General features: G+C 38.7%; 1 protein-coding gene across 1 annotated transcript in view; it reads right to left on the bottom strand.

The window, feature by feature from the left end:
* The window catches only part of LOC139984933 (uncharacterized), a 56,223-nt gene extending 35,718 nt beyond the window's left edge, over nucleotides 1-20,505 (bottom strand). Inside the window, exon 1 of the mRNA XM_071999076.1 lies at nucleotides 20,035-20,505. Within this exon, the coding sequence (XP_071855177.1) occupies nucleotides 20,035-20,038 (4 nt within the window). The 5' untranslated portion in view covers nucleotides 20,039-20,505. The remainder of the gene's footprint in view (nucleotides 1-20,034) is intronic.

A 20,505-nucleotide genomic window follows, 5' to 3' on the forward strand; every position in this document is an offset into this window, starting at 1 on the left:
TGACAGAACAACTCCCTGGTCAGACCAGGGAGTTGTTATGGACATGACTACTATACCATGCAGTAAAAACAGGGTACAATGCTGTATACAGTAGGTATCAATGTTGAAATATTAATGTGCCAACTGATTATTTAATTTATGGCTATCAGACTAATTTTGGACAAAAAAATAAATTGAAAGACTGCCTTATTAATATTGATTCACCATATAACCAGGGACAGGGCTCAGGTAATGGCTCCCTCGGTAACGGCTCCCTAGGTAACAGCTAACGACCTTTAGTATACTAAATCACTTTGAAAGGCAATTAGGTTCGTTGAAGAATAAAGGAATGTATTAACCAAAATATTCATGCCAAAAATTAAAGTGGCCGAGAATTGCTTGAAATGTTTGTAATTTTGTGAGACATTGTAAATGTCATTTTTAGAACATCTATCAAAATGTTGGTGTCTTTATAGTTCAACATCTGAAGAAAATTGAGGAATTTAGGGAGGAGTTTGTGGGTTTAGGTGTCCCAGGTTATCCATTTTGAGCTTTTCTTCTCTGTGTACTCGTGCTGGAATTTGAATTTGTTCTAAAAAAAATTCACAATTAAACAGAAGCAAAAATAACAATCAATCATGGTCCCCGACACAGCATGAAAATAAATTTGCTGTTAAAAATTTTTGGTTGAGAGGTGATGGGAGGGGATGGGAGGAGGGGCATAGGAGGGGTCCTTGATAGACTGTTTGTGATCATCTTGCATCCATTTCACACTACTACTTTCAGGTACTATGTAGATAAGTGTCTTACAGGATGTAAGGAATAGTTAATGTTCTGTCACTGTTCTTTCACTTATATGAGAAAAATAAAAATTCAAAAACACGTTTAAAAAAATATAGGTTACCTTTTAAATCCAGCGCCAACAACCATATTTAATCGATGGATGGTGCACTGGTCGTAAATGTCTTTGCTATATAATCCTGTCAATTAGGTCAAGTGACATCTCCAAATTTTAAAATCTGTTTAAATTAATCCAGCATTAACAAGATACTCTATAGAGTATACCAACGGCTCATATCTAGGACAATGCGTAGAGACATGTATAATATCCAATCCTTTAGTAAAAGGCCAGCTGTGTGTACGTACAGGTAGTAGTGTCCAATATCTATCATCCATTAAGAAGACACGCAATCATTGCAAATTAATAATACGCAGTACTCAGAACTCAAATCCACTTTCAAGAATTTTGTATTCCATCAGTTCTTTAAAGGAATATATGCACTGTATACTTTACATGGAATCCATCGCTGCAAGTTTGTAAAATATCTGTAAGACTTGTGGTCTCACAACCTCAAACCATAAAGTCAGTCAGTAATATAGAGGCATAGATGCAGCAGCTAGGTCTGTTTTACCTCCATGGTCTAACTCAGTATGCATTGATCATTATCACAGATTTTCACACACTGTAGTACCTACCACTGGCTACCAAACCTTTATATAAATTCTGCCTGCTATATCCAAACTCCTAAATTCCTTTATAACACTGTCAATAACACTGATAATCACTGGTTTGGCAAGCAAAACTGAAAGGCAAACTTGTTTTTCAACATTTGAAGCTTGAGTGATATTGAAAAGAAAACCTTTGAAAACTATTGGTTGTTGCAAAATGCAGATTACGTGTTACATGCAAGTTGATAATTACCAAATCGAGACAGATGAAATATATTGAACCCACTGCACAGATTAGTCAGACTGGAATCTCCTATGTCCTTCAAGGAGATCAAATGACTGAAGGGGTTGGTAAAGGTGTTGGGGAATGGGTAGGGAAGGGGTAAAGGCGGTGGGGAATGGGGAGGGAAGGGGTTAGTTTCGTAAAGTCGGTGGGGAACGGGGAGGGAAGGGGGTAAGTTTGTGAAGGTGGTGGGGGATGGGGAAAAAAGGGGTTAGTTTGGTAAAAGTGGTGGGGAATGGGGAAGGAATGGGTTAGTTTGGTAAAGGTGGTGGGGAATGGGGAGGGAAGGGTTGAGTCTGGTTAAGGCGGTGGGGCATGGGGAGGGATGGGATAAGTTTGGTAAAGGCGGTGGGGGAATGGGTAGGGAAGGGTTAAGTTTGGTAAAGGTGGTGGGGGAATGGGTAGGGAAGGGTTAAGTTTGGTAAAGGTGGTGGGGGAATGGGTAGGGAAGGGTTAAGTTTGGTAAAGGTGGTGGGGAATGGGGAGGGAAGGGGTAGACAAAATGTATGTTTTAAATCTTGTTTGGATTTGTGTCTCTTGGCTTTGGAGGGAGGGTAGATATGAGGTGGGTGGGTTGGGTGGGGGAGGATGAGGAGGGGAGGGATCAATTCCATGTGGCACAAATTTGCACACTTAAATCATCCATAATGTTAAAGTTATCTCTCAGTTTGGTCTATGAGTCAGAGCTATTGTATGTCAAACCTGCGTATCACAAACACACACTTCCTTGTTATAGTGCTACACTGATATAATTTGGAGTGATTTAATTTCAAGTAAATCTAAAAGAACTCCTGATTTGCCAAGGCCTTGTCTGGTGGCAAATCTCAACCAATCTGAATCCCTGTAACATTTTCTAAAGATAACTTCTCTATCTCTCCAAATCGGTTTCAAGGAAATCGATAGTCACTATCAAAGGGGAGGAACAACGCTGTTGAAATCAGCACTAGGGAAATAGGTCACCGCAAGCACAGTTCACTCAGTGTGCAAATTGAATATTGATAGTCTGCTTAAAAAGATAACATGAGTCTTTCCCTTTAATCTCCGATGTCTGATTAAAAGTCGTTGAATGTAAGAAGAGTTAGATAATTGGAAAGATTACTCATTAAAAAAATCATTATCTGTTTCAAGCTAAGCAAACAATTAAATATAGCCTTCGGTAGTGAAACGGCAAGTAGTTGAAGCTGTTTCTCTTGATTCAGCTCCTTGTTGCACAGGAAATAATATCTATCACTTAAAGGCATAGAAGACTCGCCCCAAACCGCGTGCCGCGCTCTGAAAAAGTTAACTTTCCGTTGCTTGCAAGTGAAGTTTTCTGCTTGTCGCTACAAAATGCAGACAGTAATGAAATGTGATACCTTGTTATCTTTAGCTGGAACTGAGATGTCCATCGATCGCTGTATCGTTTGTATACTGTGCTGTGGGTATTGACCGCAGCTGTATGTACTGACTGTACACTAGTGTCTAATTACCGACGGTAGCAAGCTGTGTGTGCATTTTCTGGGATCGATGGTGGTGTCTAGCACTTCTGTTACACCTCATGCAAAACTAGGTCAGATTACCGGCATGAGACGTTTCTTTGTGCGCGAGTCTTCACACACTTTAAAACCACTGATGATGGTTGCGTTTCTGTCTCCTTGATATGCAGAGTTAGAGAATTAAACTGTATTCCGTTGACAATACAACTGGGGAATGAGAAACTCCCCCATGATTGGCTTCAGTAACTAATATAATTAATCATCCCCAAACACAATGGATCTTTGTCTGATGTTCCTTTGTGTTTTAATGTATAGCATTGCACCCTTATCATTGCATTGGTGAAACCATTGTGTAAAAACCTTTACACACTAAAACCTGTACTTTAATAATGTAAAGTTTCCTGAATGCAACAAAACTGTTCCCACAGATAGTTTCCACTTAATTTGAAACAGGAGAGGGAAATGAAAGACTTGAAGGGGAAGCAAAATATTTTCAAAAAAAAATTAATTTGAGATACTATATTTACCAAGTCTTTCAGGACAACAAACTGCCTAGTATATATCTGAATATCATCAATATTTCCATCAGATAAGTGCTCAGAATGTAAGTTTGTATGAGTAATGCGAAGGGTTAGGGAGGTGGAGGGTCGGGAAAGTTTTGTTTGAAAGGGATAAAGAACCTTTTTTTTAAAAACTTATTTAAGCAGTCCAATCTTCAACAGGTCTTTTTTTCATTTACTCCCATCTGAGAAATTTCCCAAATTAGGTAGGAACAAGTTCACTGCATGGGTAGACAGATGGAAGCACATGCATTAATATGCATAGTGATCAGTACAATTCATAGATTAAAATTTGATTGAATCATAATCTAAATCTGCAGTTCGATCCTCAGCTGACAAACACTAAGTTACTCATCCGCACTACTAGCAAGAGTTGACTAATGCTAACAACAGACTGTATGTTATACTAACTGTGTGACCTACGGTTATGCATCTTCAAGTTATTTTAAATCTTTGTAAAATGTGAATATTTATGAATTTTATCACCTGGAGGTGGTGATGTGATGAACCTGGCAAGCTACTTTCTATGTATAACAGTGCAGTAGCTAGTAACACACACTTTAGAGGCCTTAATTGTTGAGGAAGATCCTGTTAGAATCGAAGTGTCAATTCCTCTAACTTCTAAATAATTCTTGTTTTATACTTACACATGTAGGCCTTTTGCAGTAGATACCATACGTAGTTTGATAACTATTTTTTCTCTCTGTTTGAATTCCTGTAACTGCCAGTTCTATAAGCCAGGGTCCCCCAAGCCAAGTTTACACACATCAAGAGACAAATTACTACAGAGTTGCATTTTGTAGTAACCACATGGTAATCATCACCACGTATTTAACTGCTGTTATGACCCCCAGACGCTGTGGGGGTGTATGTCAATCACAAAGGATATCGAGTTATAACAGTACACTCTGGTAATGTCATTGCCTGATTGATTTCAAGGTCATCAGGTAAATTGACTGGTCAATACCCAGAGGGTCTAAGGTGTCATTTAATCTTGAAAAATCAAGGCTTAAAGCAGCTTTTTAATCCTCTTTACTTTTCCTCTTGTTTTCAAAATTGATGTTGATAAATTTTCAGATGAATGTCTTATGTTCAATACCTAACTCCTATAACAAGGGTAAGTAGTTTGTTCATAAACTCGACTAGCAAAATTTCATCTTAAATGGAACGATTTTTAAAGTCCCCCAAAATTTTCAAGTCGGTATGGATTCACACTAATATTAAAATGTGTCTGTGTGTGGTGATCTGTTGTTGAATTAATCATATTGATTTAATTAATCACACTCACTATCAGCTGGACTTGGCTGAAAATTGTGGAGCATGCCAAACTTCTATAAATTGATCGTAATAAATAATATGCGGAAGGGTTCATGAAAATCTTCGGCAAAAGCAAACAAACTGCTTTAATTCTTGTTATGCAAATAAGCTGTTTTTGCAAACAGTAGAACTGACAGATCTCTGACATTTACCATTTGTGTCTTTATTGCTACAAGGGAAACTAGAATGCAATGCACTTTAAAATGAGTTGGGGGGAGAGGCCAAGCTGTGGAGTTTTATGGTAAGTGCCTTCCTTGGTGGGTGCAAATGGTGTGTGTGATGGTTGGTACATTAATGGGATGAAATGGTGGATTTGATGGTGGATGCAATAATGGGTGCAATGATGGGTTCAATGGTGGGTGCAATGATGGTTGTGATATGTTTACATTAGATCATGAGCATGGTGTTCAACTCTGCAGTTGGTGCTAAATTTGTAAAGTAAACGTGGATCAAACGTGAATCAAACGCTGGAAGTGGAACCCTGCAACAGAGTATGATGGAGGGAGGATCAGACCCAGTAAGGGTCAGAGGATCAGACCCAGCTAGGCCGGTCAGAGGATCAGACCCAGTAAGGGTCAGAGGATCAGACCCAGCTAGGGTCAGAGGATCAGACCCAGCTAGGGTCAGAGGATCAGACCCAGCTAGGGTCAGAGGATCAGACCCAGCTAGGGCCAGAGGATCAGACCCAGCTAGGGCCCAGTGCTAATTAAATTTCTTATGTACACCACTCGGGGCTGACCCAGGATCAACCGTGACCTTCAACTTCCATTGTCGGGTACTTTAACTCAATAGTACTATCTAAAGGCATTACTAGCAGCGCTGCACATCACAGAGGTTCAAGTTTAGTGTCTTTTCATTGTATAAAGAATCCCAACTTCCCAATCGCTGATTGTGAGCAAAGGGTCTGATACAGAGTGCATGTTCCAATGTAAAAGTGGGGGAATTCAAAATCAATTTAATGTTTGTAGCTGCACTGCTAGCGCAGGGTCTGGTCCCTTACATGAATGTGGCCATAAATGCTACCAAGATTAGTTTCAGGCCTCAAATTTACTTTTATCAGGGAACTCCCTGGTTTGACTATGCAGTGTTCATTTTAATTACCAATAAGACACCATTAATAAGTACTTAAGGAGGCAAATATGTTAGATAGTTAATTTACAAATGACTGGTGCTTCCAAATGATTATTTCTATTCTTTTACTCAAGCGAGGTCAACTATAGATCTCCCCAAAACAGAATACTGCACATAATGATAACTTCTGTATATAACCTGTCTGCAAGATTGACCGGGCTAGCTGCCTATGTTTGTGGACACTGGATGAACATGTGATCTCCTAATCAGAATTTTTGCGGCCCCTTATCAGTGGCGGAGCATCCATACAGTCAGGGGGGGCGGATGCCCCCCTGACGGACTCAAATGGACTGCTGGCGCCCTTTTCAGCTCTTTACCACTTTTTACTTGTTCGCGATTATTGACTTTTTCATTGCGCTCTCATCTACCTAATGACATTTGTCACATTTTGTTGGTGTAACTTGGCGATGACACCTATTTATTCTTCGTTTATCTGCAAATTAGCCAGGCCCGGAAAGGGTCATTTCCGGCGATCTAGGGAGTACCTTTACTTAAAAAATTCTGTACGCTCCGCGCCAACCTGTGGCGGTGCTCTGCTTAGATAGTGTCGAAAGCGCCCCTACAGACCATTCTCGACCCCCCTGACTAATACCCCTAGCTCTGCCACTGCTATCCTCCCAACTTGTCAAGCACTTGCTGCATTCCTCTTGCTACCAATACCCCAGACTTTTACAGCAGAGCAACAAATTAGTATCCTATAACCAGGGAGTTGTTCCATAACAACTCCCTGCTATAACTAAACATGGTCTGAGCAAGTACTATTTTAGCAGTTAGTCTTCTTTTTTTTTATGAGATGCACATATTGAGGGCACTTGGACGGTTGCAAGGTACACTTTACATGTTGTGGAAAACAACAATATATTGCTTGAAAGTTCAATGACCAGATATCTATGGGTGAAGTTTAACACCATCAAATTTATAACATGTTATACATTTATATACTTTCTTACATATTATCTGAGTTGTCAATGGAAGGGTTATTATCTTGTTCGAAGAGTTTGAGCTGATGAAGGTCATTGCAATACACTGGCCCCAAAAAAGGTGGGCCATAAAAATAAATTTGCTTAAAATTTCAAATGACCCAGATATCTACCAGTAAAATCTAAAACCAACAAATTTATAATCTGTTATCAATTTATAATTTCTTACAAATAATCTGAGATGCTAACCAAAGTCATGAGGGTCATTATCTTGTCAGGAGAGTTGAGCTGATAAAGGTCAGTAATACAACGTCCCAAAAGGTGGACCACTGCAAAATGTTTGCTTAAATTTCAATGACCCAGACATCTACCGGTGGAATCTAAAACCAACAAATTTATAACATGTTAAAAATACTTTCTTGCATATATATGATAAAAGGTATAAAGGTCAGTAATCAAATGGTCCCAGAAGGTGGACCACTACAATATTATAACATGTTATAAATATATATATACCTTCTTACATGTATATTATCTGAGATGCCAATTGATGGAAGTGACAAGGGTCATTATCTTGTCATTGAAGAGTGTGAGCTGATAAAGGTCAGTAATACTACAGTGGCCATAACAATTTGTTTGCTTAAAATTTCAATGACCCAGATATTTACCTGGGTGAAATCTAAAACCGACAAATTTATAAGATGTTATAAACTTATAATTTCTTTTCAAATTATATAAGATATAAATGGAATTAATGGGGGCTTTTATCTTGTGGATGGGTATGAGGTCAACACTAGCTGATAAAGGTCAACAATACACTAGTCCCCAAAAATAGCCAGAAAGTCACTGAACTGATCACCATTCCTGCTCTGCCTTTCTAAAACAACCTTAATAATGATGCAGCATTAATAACACTCAATCTTTGCAACCAAAAAAAATAGATTTCTTTGATGCAGGATTAGAAAGGCCTGGTTTACTGTACAGTACAGATCCTGCACTCTCAACCAAAAAAAATAGATTTCTTTGATGCAGGATTAGAAAGGCCTGGTTTACTGTACAGTACAGATCCTGCACTCTCAATTGTTATAATAATAATAAAAAATTAAATTTATATAGCGCCTGTCTCTTGAAAATATAGAGGGAGACTCACGAATGTGAAATGGGAGTGCGTTCCAAAGAGAAGGCTCAGCGACAGAAAAGGCACGATCGCCATAACAAGTGCGGGTACGTGGACCAGGAGTTACTTGCAAATGCGCATGATCGGAAGAGCGAAGCGTAACTGTAGTTGACCGACGCAAAGGAGTAAGAAGGTCAGTAATATATTGAGGGGCAAGCCCGTTGATCGCTTTGTAGGTGTGAAGTAGGATCTTAAACTGGATGCGCTGAGAGACGGGAAGCCAATGCCATGAACAGACTACAGGAGTGATGTGATCAAACTTTTTAGTGAGTGAGACTATAGGCACGCAGCAGCGTTCTGCAGTGGCGGAGCTAGGGGTATTGGTCAGGGAGGGCGAGAATGGTCTGTAGGGGCGCTTTCGACACTATCTAAGCGGAGCACCACCACAGGTTGGCACGGAGCGTACAGCAATTTTTTGAGTAAAGATACTCCCTAGATCGCCGGAAATGACCCTTTCCGGGCCTTGCTAATTTGCAGATAAACGATAGCTGTTAGAGCATTTTGTCAGAAAATTACACCAACAAAATGTGACAAATGTCAATAGGTAGAAGAGAGCGCAATAAAAAAGTCATTAATCGGGAATAAGTAAAAAGTGGTAAAAAGCTGAAAAGGGCGCCAGCAGTCCATTTGAGTCCGCCAGGGGGGCATCCGCCTCCCCTGACTGTATGGACGCTCCACCACTGGCGTTCTGAATTCCCTGAAGGGGAGGTATATGAGAAAGTAGCAAATTTTTATCCCCTGCATGTTTACATCAAACCCGTTGCTCAGCATCAGATCAGATCAGTGGCATTTCGTAGATATTTAACCACGTACTAACTGTCACCATGTAGTTAACTGCTTTCTATGACTCCCAGACACTAAACTGGGGGAAGTGCGAGAGGTTGTTTCTGTACTAGAAGTATATAGGTATGTAACCTAAAATTACAAATTGAACACCAATGGCAAGATTCAACACCTTGTTGGTGGTCTAATGTGAACAGGACCAAAGAAAGTTAGGATAACATATAATTAAGAGCAACATTAAACAGCTGCAACTTAAAGGTCTGCTGTATCTAGCCTAATGGTGTTAAGAAGCTATGCAGGCTAATTTTAGAGGCTGATGTCGATTTACGACCGTGGCAGGTCGATTACGTAATCACAAAACTTTCCCAGCTATAGCGTGCTATAATTGGGAGCAAATAAAGCAGATCTTTAAGGCCAACTTTCAGATATTCCAGGGAAGCATTGTATTTGTCTTTGTCACCCACAAAGCATTACCATCGGCTTAATCATTCACTCTACGTTATTTGGGAAGATAATTCCACAAGCTATGAGTTTATAGGTATAGCTAAAAATATCAGGTTAATATACTCTATGGCCAAATTTCCAAACAAGGGGCTGTAATCCACAAATGGGTCGCCGCCAAGCTTCTATCTGGTGAGTGGTCATGAGCCTTTTATTGCCACGAAAACAACAAATCTGATCGGTGAACAACCATGTTTCCGATAGTGGAACCCTACGACAAACTTCCTTCCTGTCACATAGCAATTTATTTCCCTAGTAATTTATACAATTTGCTATCAATGTTTCTCAGAAATTTTGCAATCAATTGTACCAAGGATTTTGTTCAGATTCAATCCACTAAAAATCAAAGGAATCAATCAATCAATCATTCAAATCGAGGAACAAACAAAATCATCTTTTTAGTCGATTTTGCAATCACTTCAGTCAATGTATATGTACAGTTTAATAATTATTAAACAGGAAATATATATTGGCTGATTTTCCTAGCAAAACTTTGACATGGTTTCTAACAATTTTTTTGTAAATTTTGAAATGACGTATGAAATGATTCTGCTTTATGTTTCAAATCCCCATCTTGTTTTAGCTGGATTTTGCCAAATTTCTCCCTGATATTTCCCTAATCTGAAGATTTTGAGGGGTGGAAAATTGCATTCAGCTATCAGAATCTCTCTAATCTTGAGGCAGGTTATAATTGAGAGGTTTGCAGAAATATACATCAAAGAAAGGGAAATGCGAAGCATCAATTGGAAGAATACCCTGAAAACATATCTTGTAACTATAGTCCACAAAAATCACACACAACTGAGAACATTGATCAACCTAATTAAAAAAATTAATTTTTTTTCCTGAGAGTTACAGATTTGTTCCAATGTTATATTTATCATTTTTATATTACATGGATACAATCAAACATATGGTAACCTAATTAAAAAAATTAATTTTTTTCCTGAGAGTTACAGATTTGTTCCAATGTTATATTTATCATTTTTATATTACATGGATACAATCAAACATATGGTAATGACACACACAAGAGACAAAAGCTTGTATTATGTATGTATGTCTGTATATTAGATCCTCCTGCAAGCAGGAACTCGCGTAGAAGCCTCACTGGCTTATCAAAGCCGCAAGCTGACGGAAGACAGTCTCTTACATTCATATTTAACGTCCATGATTATGAATTGTTATGAAATGTATTAAAGCTGATGCCTCTGATGGAATAGGAACATCTGGCCCTATTCAGGCACTTTCTTCAAATACTTCTTCTTATCCATTACCTATCAGCAATTTCAAATATCTGCCCCGAATCGTTACACTGTTTGTTCAACTTTTAGTTTACAATCCATTATCAGATAATATCCAAAGTTCATATCATTAATCTTCTTGCTGCATCAGAAGTGGTACAATTCTGTTAGCATTGATCGATCATTGCTACAGCATGCATTAAAAGTGCAGCTTTTGAATCATGGTGTGTGTATTTTTGTGTGCATGCTTATTTATTCTGTGTTTGTCTGTCATTGCATGGCACATTCCTTTGAATATTCAGTAGCCTGATTTTAATATCTTTTGAATCATGATAGGTGTGTGTATGTTTGTGTGCATGCTTATTTATTTTGTGTGTGTCTGTCATTGCATGGCACATTGCTTTGAATAATCATTAGCCTGATTTTAATATCTTTTGAATCATGATAGGTGTGTGTAGGTTTGTGTGCATGCTTATTTATTTGTGTGTGTATGTAATTAAGTGGGTGTGGCACATTGCTTTGAATAATCATTAGCCTGATTTTAATATCTTTTGAATCATGATGGGGTGTGTTGGTGTGCATGCTTATTTATTTTGTGTGTGTATGTAATTAGTGGGTGTGGAACATTGCTTTGAATAAACATTAGCCTGATTTTAATATTTCAAGGAGAGAATGACATATTAGAATGTGGATATATCTGAACAAGTAGATGAATCATACTGTTTTCTGTTGGAGGTCAAAGGTCAGCAAATGTCACACTGTTTGAAGGGGAACAGATATCTTGTATACAGTGTGTGTCAATGCATTTGATAGCCCCATATTGTGCAGATGAACTCAATTCTTTTCATTAGAGGTCAAAGGTCATTTGAGATCATCAGACGTCAAAGTCTGAAAACCTTGTAAACAAAGTATCTCAAGAAAAGGTGTTTGTGAACAGCTGGTACACCGCAGAACTATTCACATGTCATGCATGTATGATTCAGAAGGTCAACTGGCAGCATACAGTGCTAAAACCAAACCTTCATTACAACACAAAAACATATATATCACAGTATTTTCTTTAAATAGATCCACATTAGCATATCTAGGTAACAACAGTTAGAATAACAACAATTACATGTAACAATAGCTGGTGTTACCAACTTACCTATACTATTGTTTCACAATTAACTGACATACAGTAGGTACACCTAGGTTAAATAATAATAATAATAATAATAATCATCATAATAATAATAATCATAATAATAATAATCATCATAATCATAATAATAATCATAATAATAATAAATGAGACTTATATAGCACCAAATCAGTAGACAAAAGTCACTGCTCAAGGTGCTTTACATAGAAAGCAAATTAATTTACAAAAGAACAAGTGAAAAAAATGAAAAAAGAAAGAAAAAAGAACTCTGGGCTCCCTGTTTAGTGTCATCAAATGAGGAGAATATGTTCACTACAATAACAATTGACTCAAAACAAAATTGCACCAAAAATTTTTGAAAATGTCAAAATATCTACGATGCGACTATCAGTAAAAATTTGTGGATCCTGTTGGGAAATCTAGTTGTATTTAATTATATATTTAATTAAATAAAATGACATAATTATTGTTCGTGCAGGATTGATTGTATTCAAACACACAGCATATCTTGTATAACCTACTAAAAGCATAGAGGCCTACTCAATTTTCAGCGGAAGTGAACTTGGAACAAACAGATCTGATGTAACAGAAGAACACAAAGCTTCTATTCAAAGTGGATTACATTTTGGGTTTTTTTCCTGTAATTTTGTATTTTCATGTTTGTTAATTTATTGGACTTATCAAAAGCATTTGACACGACTGAACATAACGCTTCGTTAAAGAACATAACGCTTCATTAAGAAGCTTCAGCATTGTGGTATTAATTAGAGGCAATGGCTTAAAGTGGATCTGAAAGCTACTTTTGTAACATTTGATTAAATACACAATTTCTTAGAACAAACTTTGTCATTCATAGATTTGGGATTAACTTGGAAAAGTCATATTGACAAGTGCTATTACCACAAAGGTCGCATGGTACTGATATTCTCTCATATGAAGCTGAAACAATTTCTTCCTAAAAGTATTCTTTACTCTTTGCATCTTACATTAATTATACCACAGTTGACTAATTACAGCATAACTGTCTGGTCAGATGCATATCATGTTCTTCTCAACAAATTAATACTCTTATGAAAAGAAAGCAATTCTTCATATATCACATACATACATTATGTTAAACATACTGTTCATATTAATTAGTAAGTTTCTCTTAGTAAGCTTCTCTTAATTTTCTCAAGGTTGTTGTCTCTAACATGTCAACATTTAACTACCTTGGCTTACCGCATTGTTCATAACCTACTCCTAAATTTATTTATACCTACCATTATGATATACACAGTTAGGCCTATAACACTACCTGGACTGCTGAGAACCTTCACACACCATGTTTTAGAACTAATAACTGCCAAATATTGTTTGAGAGTTCACGCATATTCTCTCTGGAAATCATTGCCACAGGATGTTCAACATAATAGTGCTCACTGTTTCATCTTTCAGAAGAAAATTAAAAAATAGCTTTTTGAGATAATAATTCGATTACAATTTCCCTCTTGTGTTCAAATTAGGAGGCAGCATAGATCTCAGAATAAATATTAACATTTTTGGTAAAAATTTGTTAACTTCACACCCCCACAAGTATAGTTGAAACCCTATCCAATTCAAGGTCAAAACAATCAAGTGACAAATAAAGTAAAACACAGCATTTTGCTGTTAGCATGCAACTATGACATCATCACCTGGTTCCTTTAAGTTCAGTGATAGTTAAAAAAAACTGTGACAATTCCAATGATCAGCCACTTAACTATTGGATGCAAGTTTTACCTTGATGCTTACAATGTGTAATAGTCTAATATACTAGGCATCTTTAATCAGTCAAAAAAAAATCATATTTTCCTCTGGATTATATCCATTTACGGCCAAATTTTGGTGGTTTATAAATCAATAATTAGAGCATGACAGCTAAATTAAATGAAAATTTTAAAAGAAAGCAATAATAATGCAGGCTTTTTAGCCTTTGATGAGATTTAGAATCAGTCAAATAAGTTGTAGAAAAATTCAAGATTGCTACCCCAATGTACAGCTACTGATACCATATCTATGACGGTATAATTGTCCTTGGGTTCAGGAAGTACTTTTAACCTGCACAATAACTTTGAAAAGGAACCCATGCACTGTTAATTGTCATTATTGTAATAAAAAAAACACAAAAGAAAAACCAATTCCCCTGTGTACTAGCGTAAGCTTCTATTACAGTTAACAAAGTAAAAAAGTAAAAAAGGTAAACAGGGAAGATTTGGTCTATTGAAATAGGGGAAGTAAAGTTTTGCAACTTTAGTAGAAATGCAAGTTGACGCTAAATAATTCATACACACGTTTATAGGGACCTGTCTGCTATGCAAGTACGGGAAGCCCTGAGATGTTTTTTTATTTTTTATTGTGCTCTACAGTTTAGTATAAACCAGAATTCACTTCAATTTTGTAAGAATTGAACACATTTACTGTATAAAACATATATACTGGGTAATTTGCATTAAAGCAACATATAATTCCATTCTGTGCATGTTAACATCAAAGGTGGGTGGGCAATGATAGGTATGTAAAATGTATTAAAATCAATCCATGGTTATAAAATTTGTCAGACTTTCAGGAAATATGCAGATTTTCTGTCATGTATTATAGGACATCAACTTCAAAAGTGCATCAACCTCCCCCCCCCATTCCCCCCCCCTGCAAATACCACCTAATTCTACTCTCCTCCCTCCTGGCTATAATCCATTATACTGTTGGATAAATGTTAATTTTAGTCTTAACAAAGCCATGCAAAGTGATATACGACTAAATACTATAAACTTGGATAAAAACAACTATTGGTCCAATTAGTGGCCATGTGAAATTACAACTTAAAGCTTTATTTTAAGCATGTTTTACCATTTAGACTGGAATAACTTGGCAATACATTGTCATGTCATTTGGCTGTCATTCAGTGCATAGATGATTCTTTCTATTAACAAGTATTACGGGTCACATTTGGCATTGTTATTAATTGATAATCACTCAACTGTAAAGGGCCTAGGCCAAAATAATATGTATAAGATTAGATTGTGGTGTAAAATTGTTACTTGTACACACTACATGGGTATGTCACAGCACAATTTCAATGTGGGAAGCTGTGGGTTACAGTTGGGTGGTGGGGCAAAATTTGGTCTCGTGGGTTTGTGAGGCTACAGTAGGTGGGGTCTTGAAGTTGTGATTCGTATTAATTGATAAGTTTTTTTTTGCTTTAATTTATTACTTTCTTTTAAAATCCTATTTTCAATGTCTTTTCTATATATTTCTGATTGACTTTTTCCGATCAGGTTTTAGAGAGTGAAACTCTTCAACAAGCCCCTCTTGATTTTTTTGTTTAACATCACTTTACTTTATTAGTCAGGTGGCTTAGCAACAATTTTTAGGCTTAACGTTACAGGCTGGACAAAAGTACCAAATTTGGCATGGAGTTTCTTTTCGACCTATCTATTGATTTTATCCGTGGAACCCACTTGATCGGCTCCGATTTTCCAAGATGGCGGCCAAAATCCAAGATGGCCGCCAGAAAAAAAAGGAAATGTCATATATCTGGCTGTAAAAATCGGAGACGAACAAATGAGGGGTCAATTAAGGTGTTTCCGTGGTTACTGAAACAGATGATGGTCACGGCATGTTGCTCGAGTAAGCCACTTCCAAGATGGCGGCCAAAATCCAAGATGGCCGCCAGAAAAAAAGGAAATGTCATATATCTGGCTGTAAATATCGGAGATGAACAAATGAGGGGTCATTCAGATGTTTCCGGGGTCACTGAAACAGATGATGGCCATGGCATGCTGCTCGAGTAATCCACTTCCAAGATGGCGGCCAAAATCCAAGATGGCCGCCAGAAAAAGGAAATGTCATATATCTGGCTGTAAAAATCGGAGATGAACAAATGAGTGGTCAATAAAGGTGTTTCCGGGGTCACTGAAACAGATGATGGCCATGGCATGTTGCTTGGGTAACCCACTTCCAAGATGGCGGCCAGAATCCAAGATGGCCACCTGGAAAAAAAGGAAATTTCATATATATTCATTCCTCAGACCCATGTGCCCTTCCTTTACTGATTGGGACCATCAAACCTTCCGTCCTCAAACGTGTAAATGAAACCAGGCTAGCACCCTGACTATATGTTTTGGCTGGTAGTCTTATTGTGTCACTTTGGCTCAGGAAGCCACTTAGGACTTATTGGGGAACTTTGAGGTGTGATCGACCGTGGATAGACACTGTCGCAAAGCCCGTTATTATATGGGACTAACGAGTGTCATGTAAGACTGATTACATTGAGTCAACTATATAATAGGGTAACTTCGGGGAAAACCGACCAAATGTGAATACCGACTCATTGGAAGATTTTGTACGATTGTGCACCCTTCATAAACACAACGTCAATTCTGCTAACTTGACTTGATCAAGTTTGTTAAAGTTCGTGATTTGCCATGTGCACTGGTCTCCTTGGACCAGGAGAAGACCTTTGACATGGTAGAACACGACTTTCTGTTCAGAACCTTAGAGTCCTTTGGATTGAACTCAGTGTTTATTCGTTGGGTCATGTTACTAAATAAGGACGTCACGAACATGGTCACTGTTAACGGATTAACTTCTGGTCCCTTCCCGGTTCGAAGGTTCGAGTCCATCGGTGTTGTCCCCTCTCCCCGTTGTTGTATGTTCTCTTCAGCAAAACGCTTAGTACCTCGCTGGACAGATGCTTAGGTTATCGACCCTTCAATGTACGGGGTGGGGCTAGAGTTACAAGCGTGCAATATGCCGATGACGTCACTTGTATTTTGCCAGACCTCGCCTCCTTCAAGCCTTTATTGAAGGTTTTGGCCACCTTCCAAGAGGCTACTGGTGCCAGACTTAGCAAGTCCAAGACCAAAGGGCTGCGTTTAGGAGGTTGGCGCGGCCAATCCCTCTTGTTCGATGCTACTTGGTCAGATGTCATGATCAGGGTAAATGGCATCTGGCTAGGTTATGGTGCCCCCGAGGCCACCACTTGGGCCGAGAAGGCTGATCAGGTGGAGGCAAGGCTCGACACATTCAGTCGGAGGTGGCTCTCCCTCCCTGGAAAGGTTACAGTTGTTAATCGTTTTATTGTTCCTCTTCTTTGGTATCCTGGTACGGTGATCGCTGCACCGGATCATGCTTTAGTGAGATTGGAGAGGATCATTTTTGATTTCATTTGGGGAAAGCGCAAACCAAACCTTGTCAAAAGGATCGTTCTGTAAAAGACCCCCTTGACCGGTTGGCTCCGGTCCACCTACCATCTAAACTGCGCCTTTTCCTTTGAAAGGTGTGTTCGTTGCGTTTGAGAATCCTTCGTTTCCCTTTGCCTTTCTTGTTAGGTTCTGGTGTGGGTTTCTTTTTGGCCACCACTGGCCTGGATCCTTTTCCAATAACCGGCCAAATGCGACACGCCCCTCGGGGGATGTATACTCAGATTGGTGACTCACTTCATAGAATCAAAGAGGAGGGCGGGCCAGATGTTCTGCTGAAGGTGGCCCCCTTTGTGTTATGTTCAATGCCCGCGCCTGTGTGCCCGTCGGGTTGCCAAATCGCCATCACTCCAGATGTGTGCCGGTCTGTGTGTTGTAAGTCACTAGATAGCTGTCTCCAGGACTTGGCATGGAGGATTGCACATGGAGTCCTCATCACTAACCATTTTCGCCTAGTCAGGTGGCGATTAGGTGATGGGATTTGTCAACATGTGGGCTGTGAGGCCATCGAGACTATGCAACACCTTTTGCTGGAGTGTCCCTTTGTCCGGTTGGTGTGGGAATGATGGTTTCACGCCTTTGTTATTGGTGTTATTGGTTGCACACTGTGGGCCATTAGTAGTGATTTTGTATTGTATGGTTTGTTGCCCTCTGTGTGCCCAAGATAGGTTAGGGATTTGCTGTTGTTGTTTGCCGCTATCATCAGGAGACACATCTGGAACAGCAGTTGCCGCCTAGTTTTGATGGGGACGTCTGGAGGGCCGAGGCTGTCGTCTCCCTCATGCAAAGTGACATAGGTTGCGCATGGAGGCCGACCACGCACGGCTTCCCGACACTGAATTTCGTAGACGCTGGCGCAAGCCTGTCGTCTACTATCGGGACGGCGTTCCCCGGATGAAATTTGGAGTGAGTTAGTTGTTAGGTGTGGGGGTTTGTGTAGTCGTTACATAATATATGGGTTGGTGGGGGGTTTCACTCATTGTGGTCTGCAGTTTGCTTTTTGGGGCTGGTTTGTAGTGATTTATTGTTTTGGTTCTGTTGGCCTTTGGGTCCGTGTCCTTTTCACGTCACGTTAAACGCTACGTTATATACATGTGTGGGTTAGTGAGAGATTTCTGTTTTGGGGTTTCAGTTGGGTTTTTGGTGGTTGTTATACAGACTGGGATTGTTTTTGGTTCTGTTGACCTTTGGTCTGTGTCCGTTTTCTTTGCACGTAAAAAGCACACATGCAAATGCAGCAAGGCAAATCTGCCTTGCACATCTCTTTGTCGATGCAATGTTCATCCAAATAGTGTACATCGACTGTGAACTGTCTGGTAAAGAAACATCGTATTGAAACATTGTACACAGAATTCTCGAATACTTTCAGTATGTACTTAAAGGTCAGTGGAAGTGTTAACTCACATTTTTGAAGGTCACTTTAAGTGCAGCGGATTGATTTGAAACTTACATAGATGAAAAGAGTGTATTTCATAACCCCAAATATCAAAGTTTGAGTTTCAAACTCATTTCGTTTTTGTGTTACCTAAATATCCGGGTCCGTTGACGTCAAGAGGGAAACGAAATGTATGTCGCTATTGAGTTTACACAGTACTTGCTGATTTTTCGTTCTTCCATAGATGAAAAGTTCAAGTTAATGTTTACTTCAAATTCAATGAATGCCTGCATCTACATATTGTTTAAAATTCTGTAACGTTTCATTCAAATCAGATTCGCCATTCTTAAGTGGCAGAGTTTTGAAATTGTAAATTATGCATTATCTAATTGCTTCCCCCGTTGACGTCACAAAAATATTACGTAATAGTAAATTTGTCTAATTTTCAAACTGCATCGACTAAAAGTCTGTCTGGTGGTTGGATTTTCAATACTAATCAGAAGGAATCAGAATCTTCAAAGTCAAGTCTACACTTCCACTGACATTTAACAGTGACTACAAGTGTATTTTCTGTTATATTGGCCGCTATCTTGGTAATAGGTGACCCAAGCAACATGTCATGACCATCATATGTTTCAGTGACCCCGGAAACACCTGAATTGACCCCTCATTTGTTCATTTCTGATTTCAACAGCCAGATATATGACATTTCCTTTTTTTCTGGCGGCCATCTTGGATTTTGGCCGCCATCTTGAAAATGGGTGGCCCAAGCAACATGCCATGACCATCATCTGTTTCAGCGACCCCGGAAACACCTGAATTGACCCCTCATTTGTTCATTTCTGATTTTTGCAGCCAGATATATGACATTTTCTTTTTTCTGGCGGCCATCTTGGATTTTGGCCGCCATCTTGAAAAATCGGAACCGATTAAGTGGGTTCCACGGATAAAAGTGATAGATAGGTCGAAAAGAAACTCCATGCAAAATTTGGTGCTTTTGTCCGGCCGGTAACGTTAAAGTTGCTAAGCCACCTGACTATATTGCTGTTCATGCTATTTATTTTACTTTGTGCACTTGTAAAATTTAATGTTGTTGAGAAACAAATAAACAAACGAAATTTAGTTACGCTTATTCTTACATTTCCGAATATCAGCAAACCACATAAAGTTAATTATCACACAGCTGTCCTATGTAGTGTAATATAACAGTGTCTGGTATCTTATGTAACTTAATTAATGCTTTACTTTTGCTTTAGTCCTAACTGCAGTCCTACTTGGCGTCTTGGCCTATAATATATAATTCATGTCATGCTATGTCAGACCTTAAAAAGTAAGGCCCTATATCTAGCCTAGCTGGGCCTAAGTAAATTAGGCAGTTCCAATATGCCCCCAGTTCCCAGGCACTGAGGACAAAATAAAAATCACCCATTCATGAGTAGCAAGCCTTATCTATGCCTATACTCTATATACTCACCCATTTCCGTTGGATTTTGAGAGAGATAGATTTCAACAAAATTTCCAAGTCAATTCTTGTCGGTGCAGATCTGTTCACTTACGAAAGCAAAGTTGCTATGCACTTGATTTAGTGATTGCCTGGTCACCGGGCTTTTCTGTAATATGATCTGTCGTAAGACTAGACCTAACTTATTGTGGCACGCGACAGCGGTGGTTTGAACTTTGAGAATACAAAGAACTTATTCTTAAGTTCGGCTGCAACATAAAATGTTAATCTGTGACAAAAGTGTATACTCAATCATGACAACTTTGGTAAATACTTATATTTGGGCTGTGTATGCAGTCGTCTGATACGGAATTACACAGACCATACATTTACTTCCTTTTAAATTTCGGGTCTGTTGACTTTCGAACGTCGAGCAACAATAAAGGTGACGAAGGAACTGATGTCTTAGATAATAGTTTTACACGTTTTCGTTTTCACACACTA

The sequence above is a fragment of the Apostichopus japonicus genome, chromosome 17 (genome assembly GCF_037975245.1).
Source record: "Apostichopus japonicus isolate 1M-3 chromosome 17, ASM3797524v1, whole genome shotgun sequence".
NCBI lineage: Eukaryota > Metazoa > Echinodermata > Holothuroidea > Aspidochirotida > Stichopodidae > Apostichopus > Apostichopus japonicus.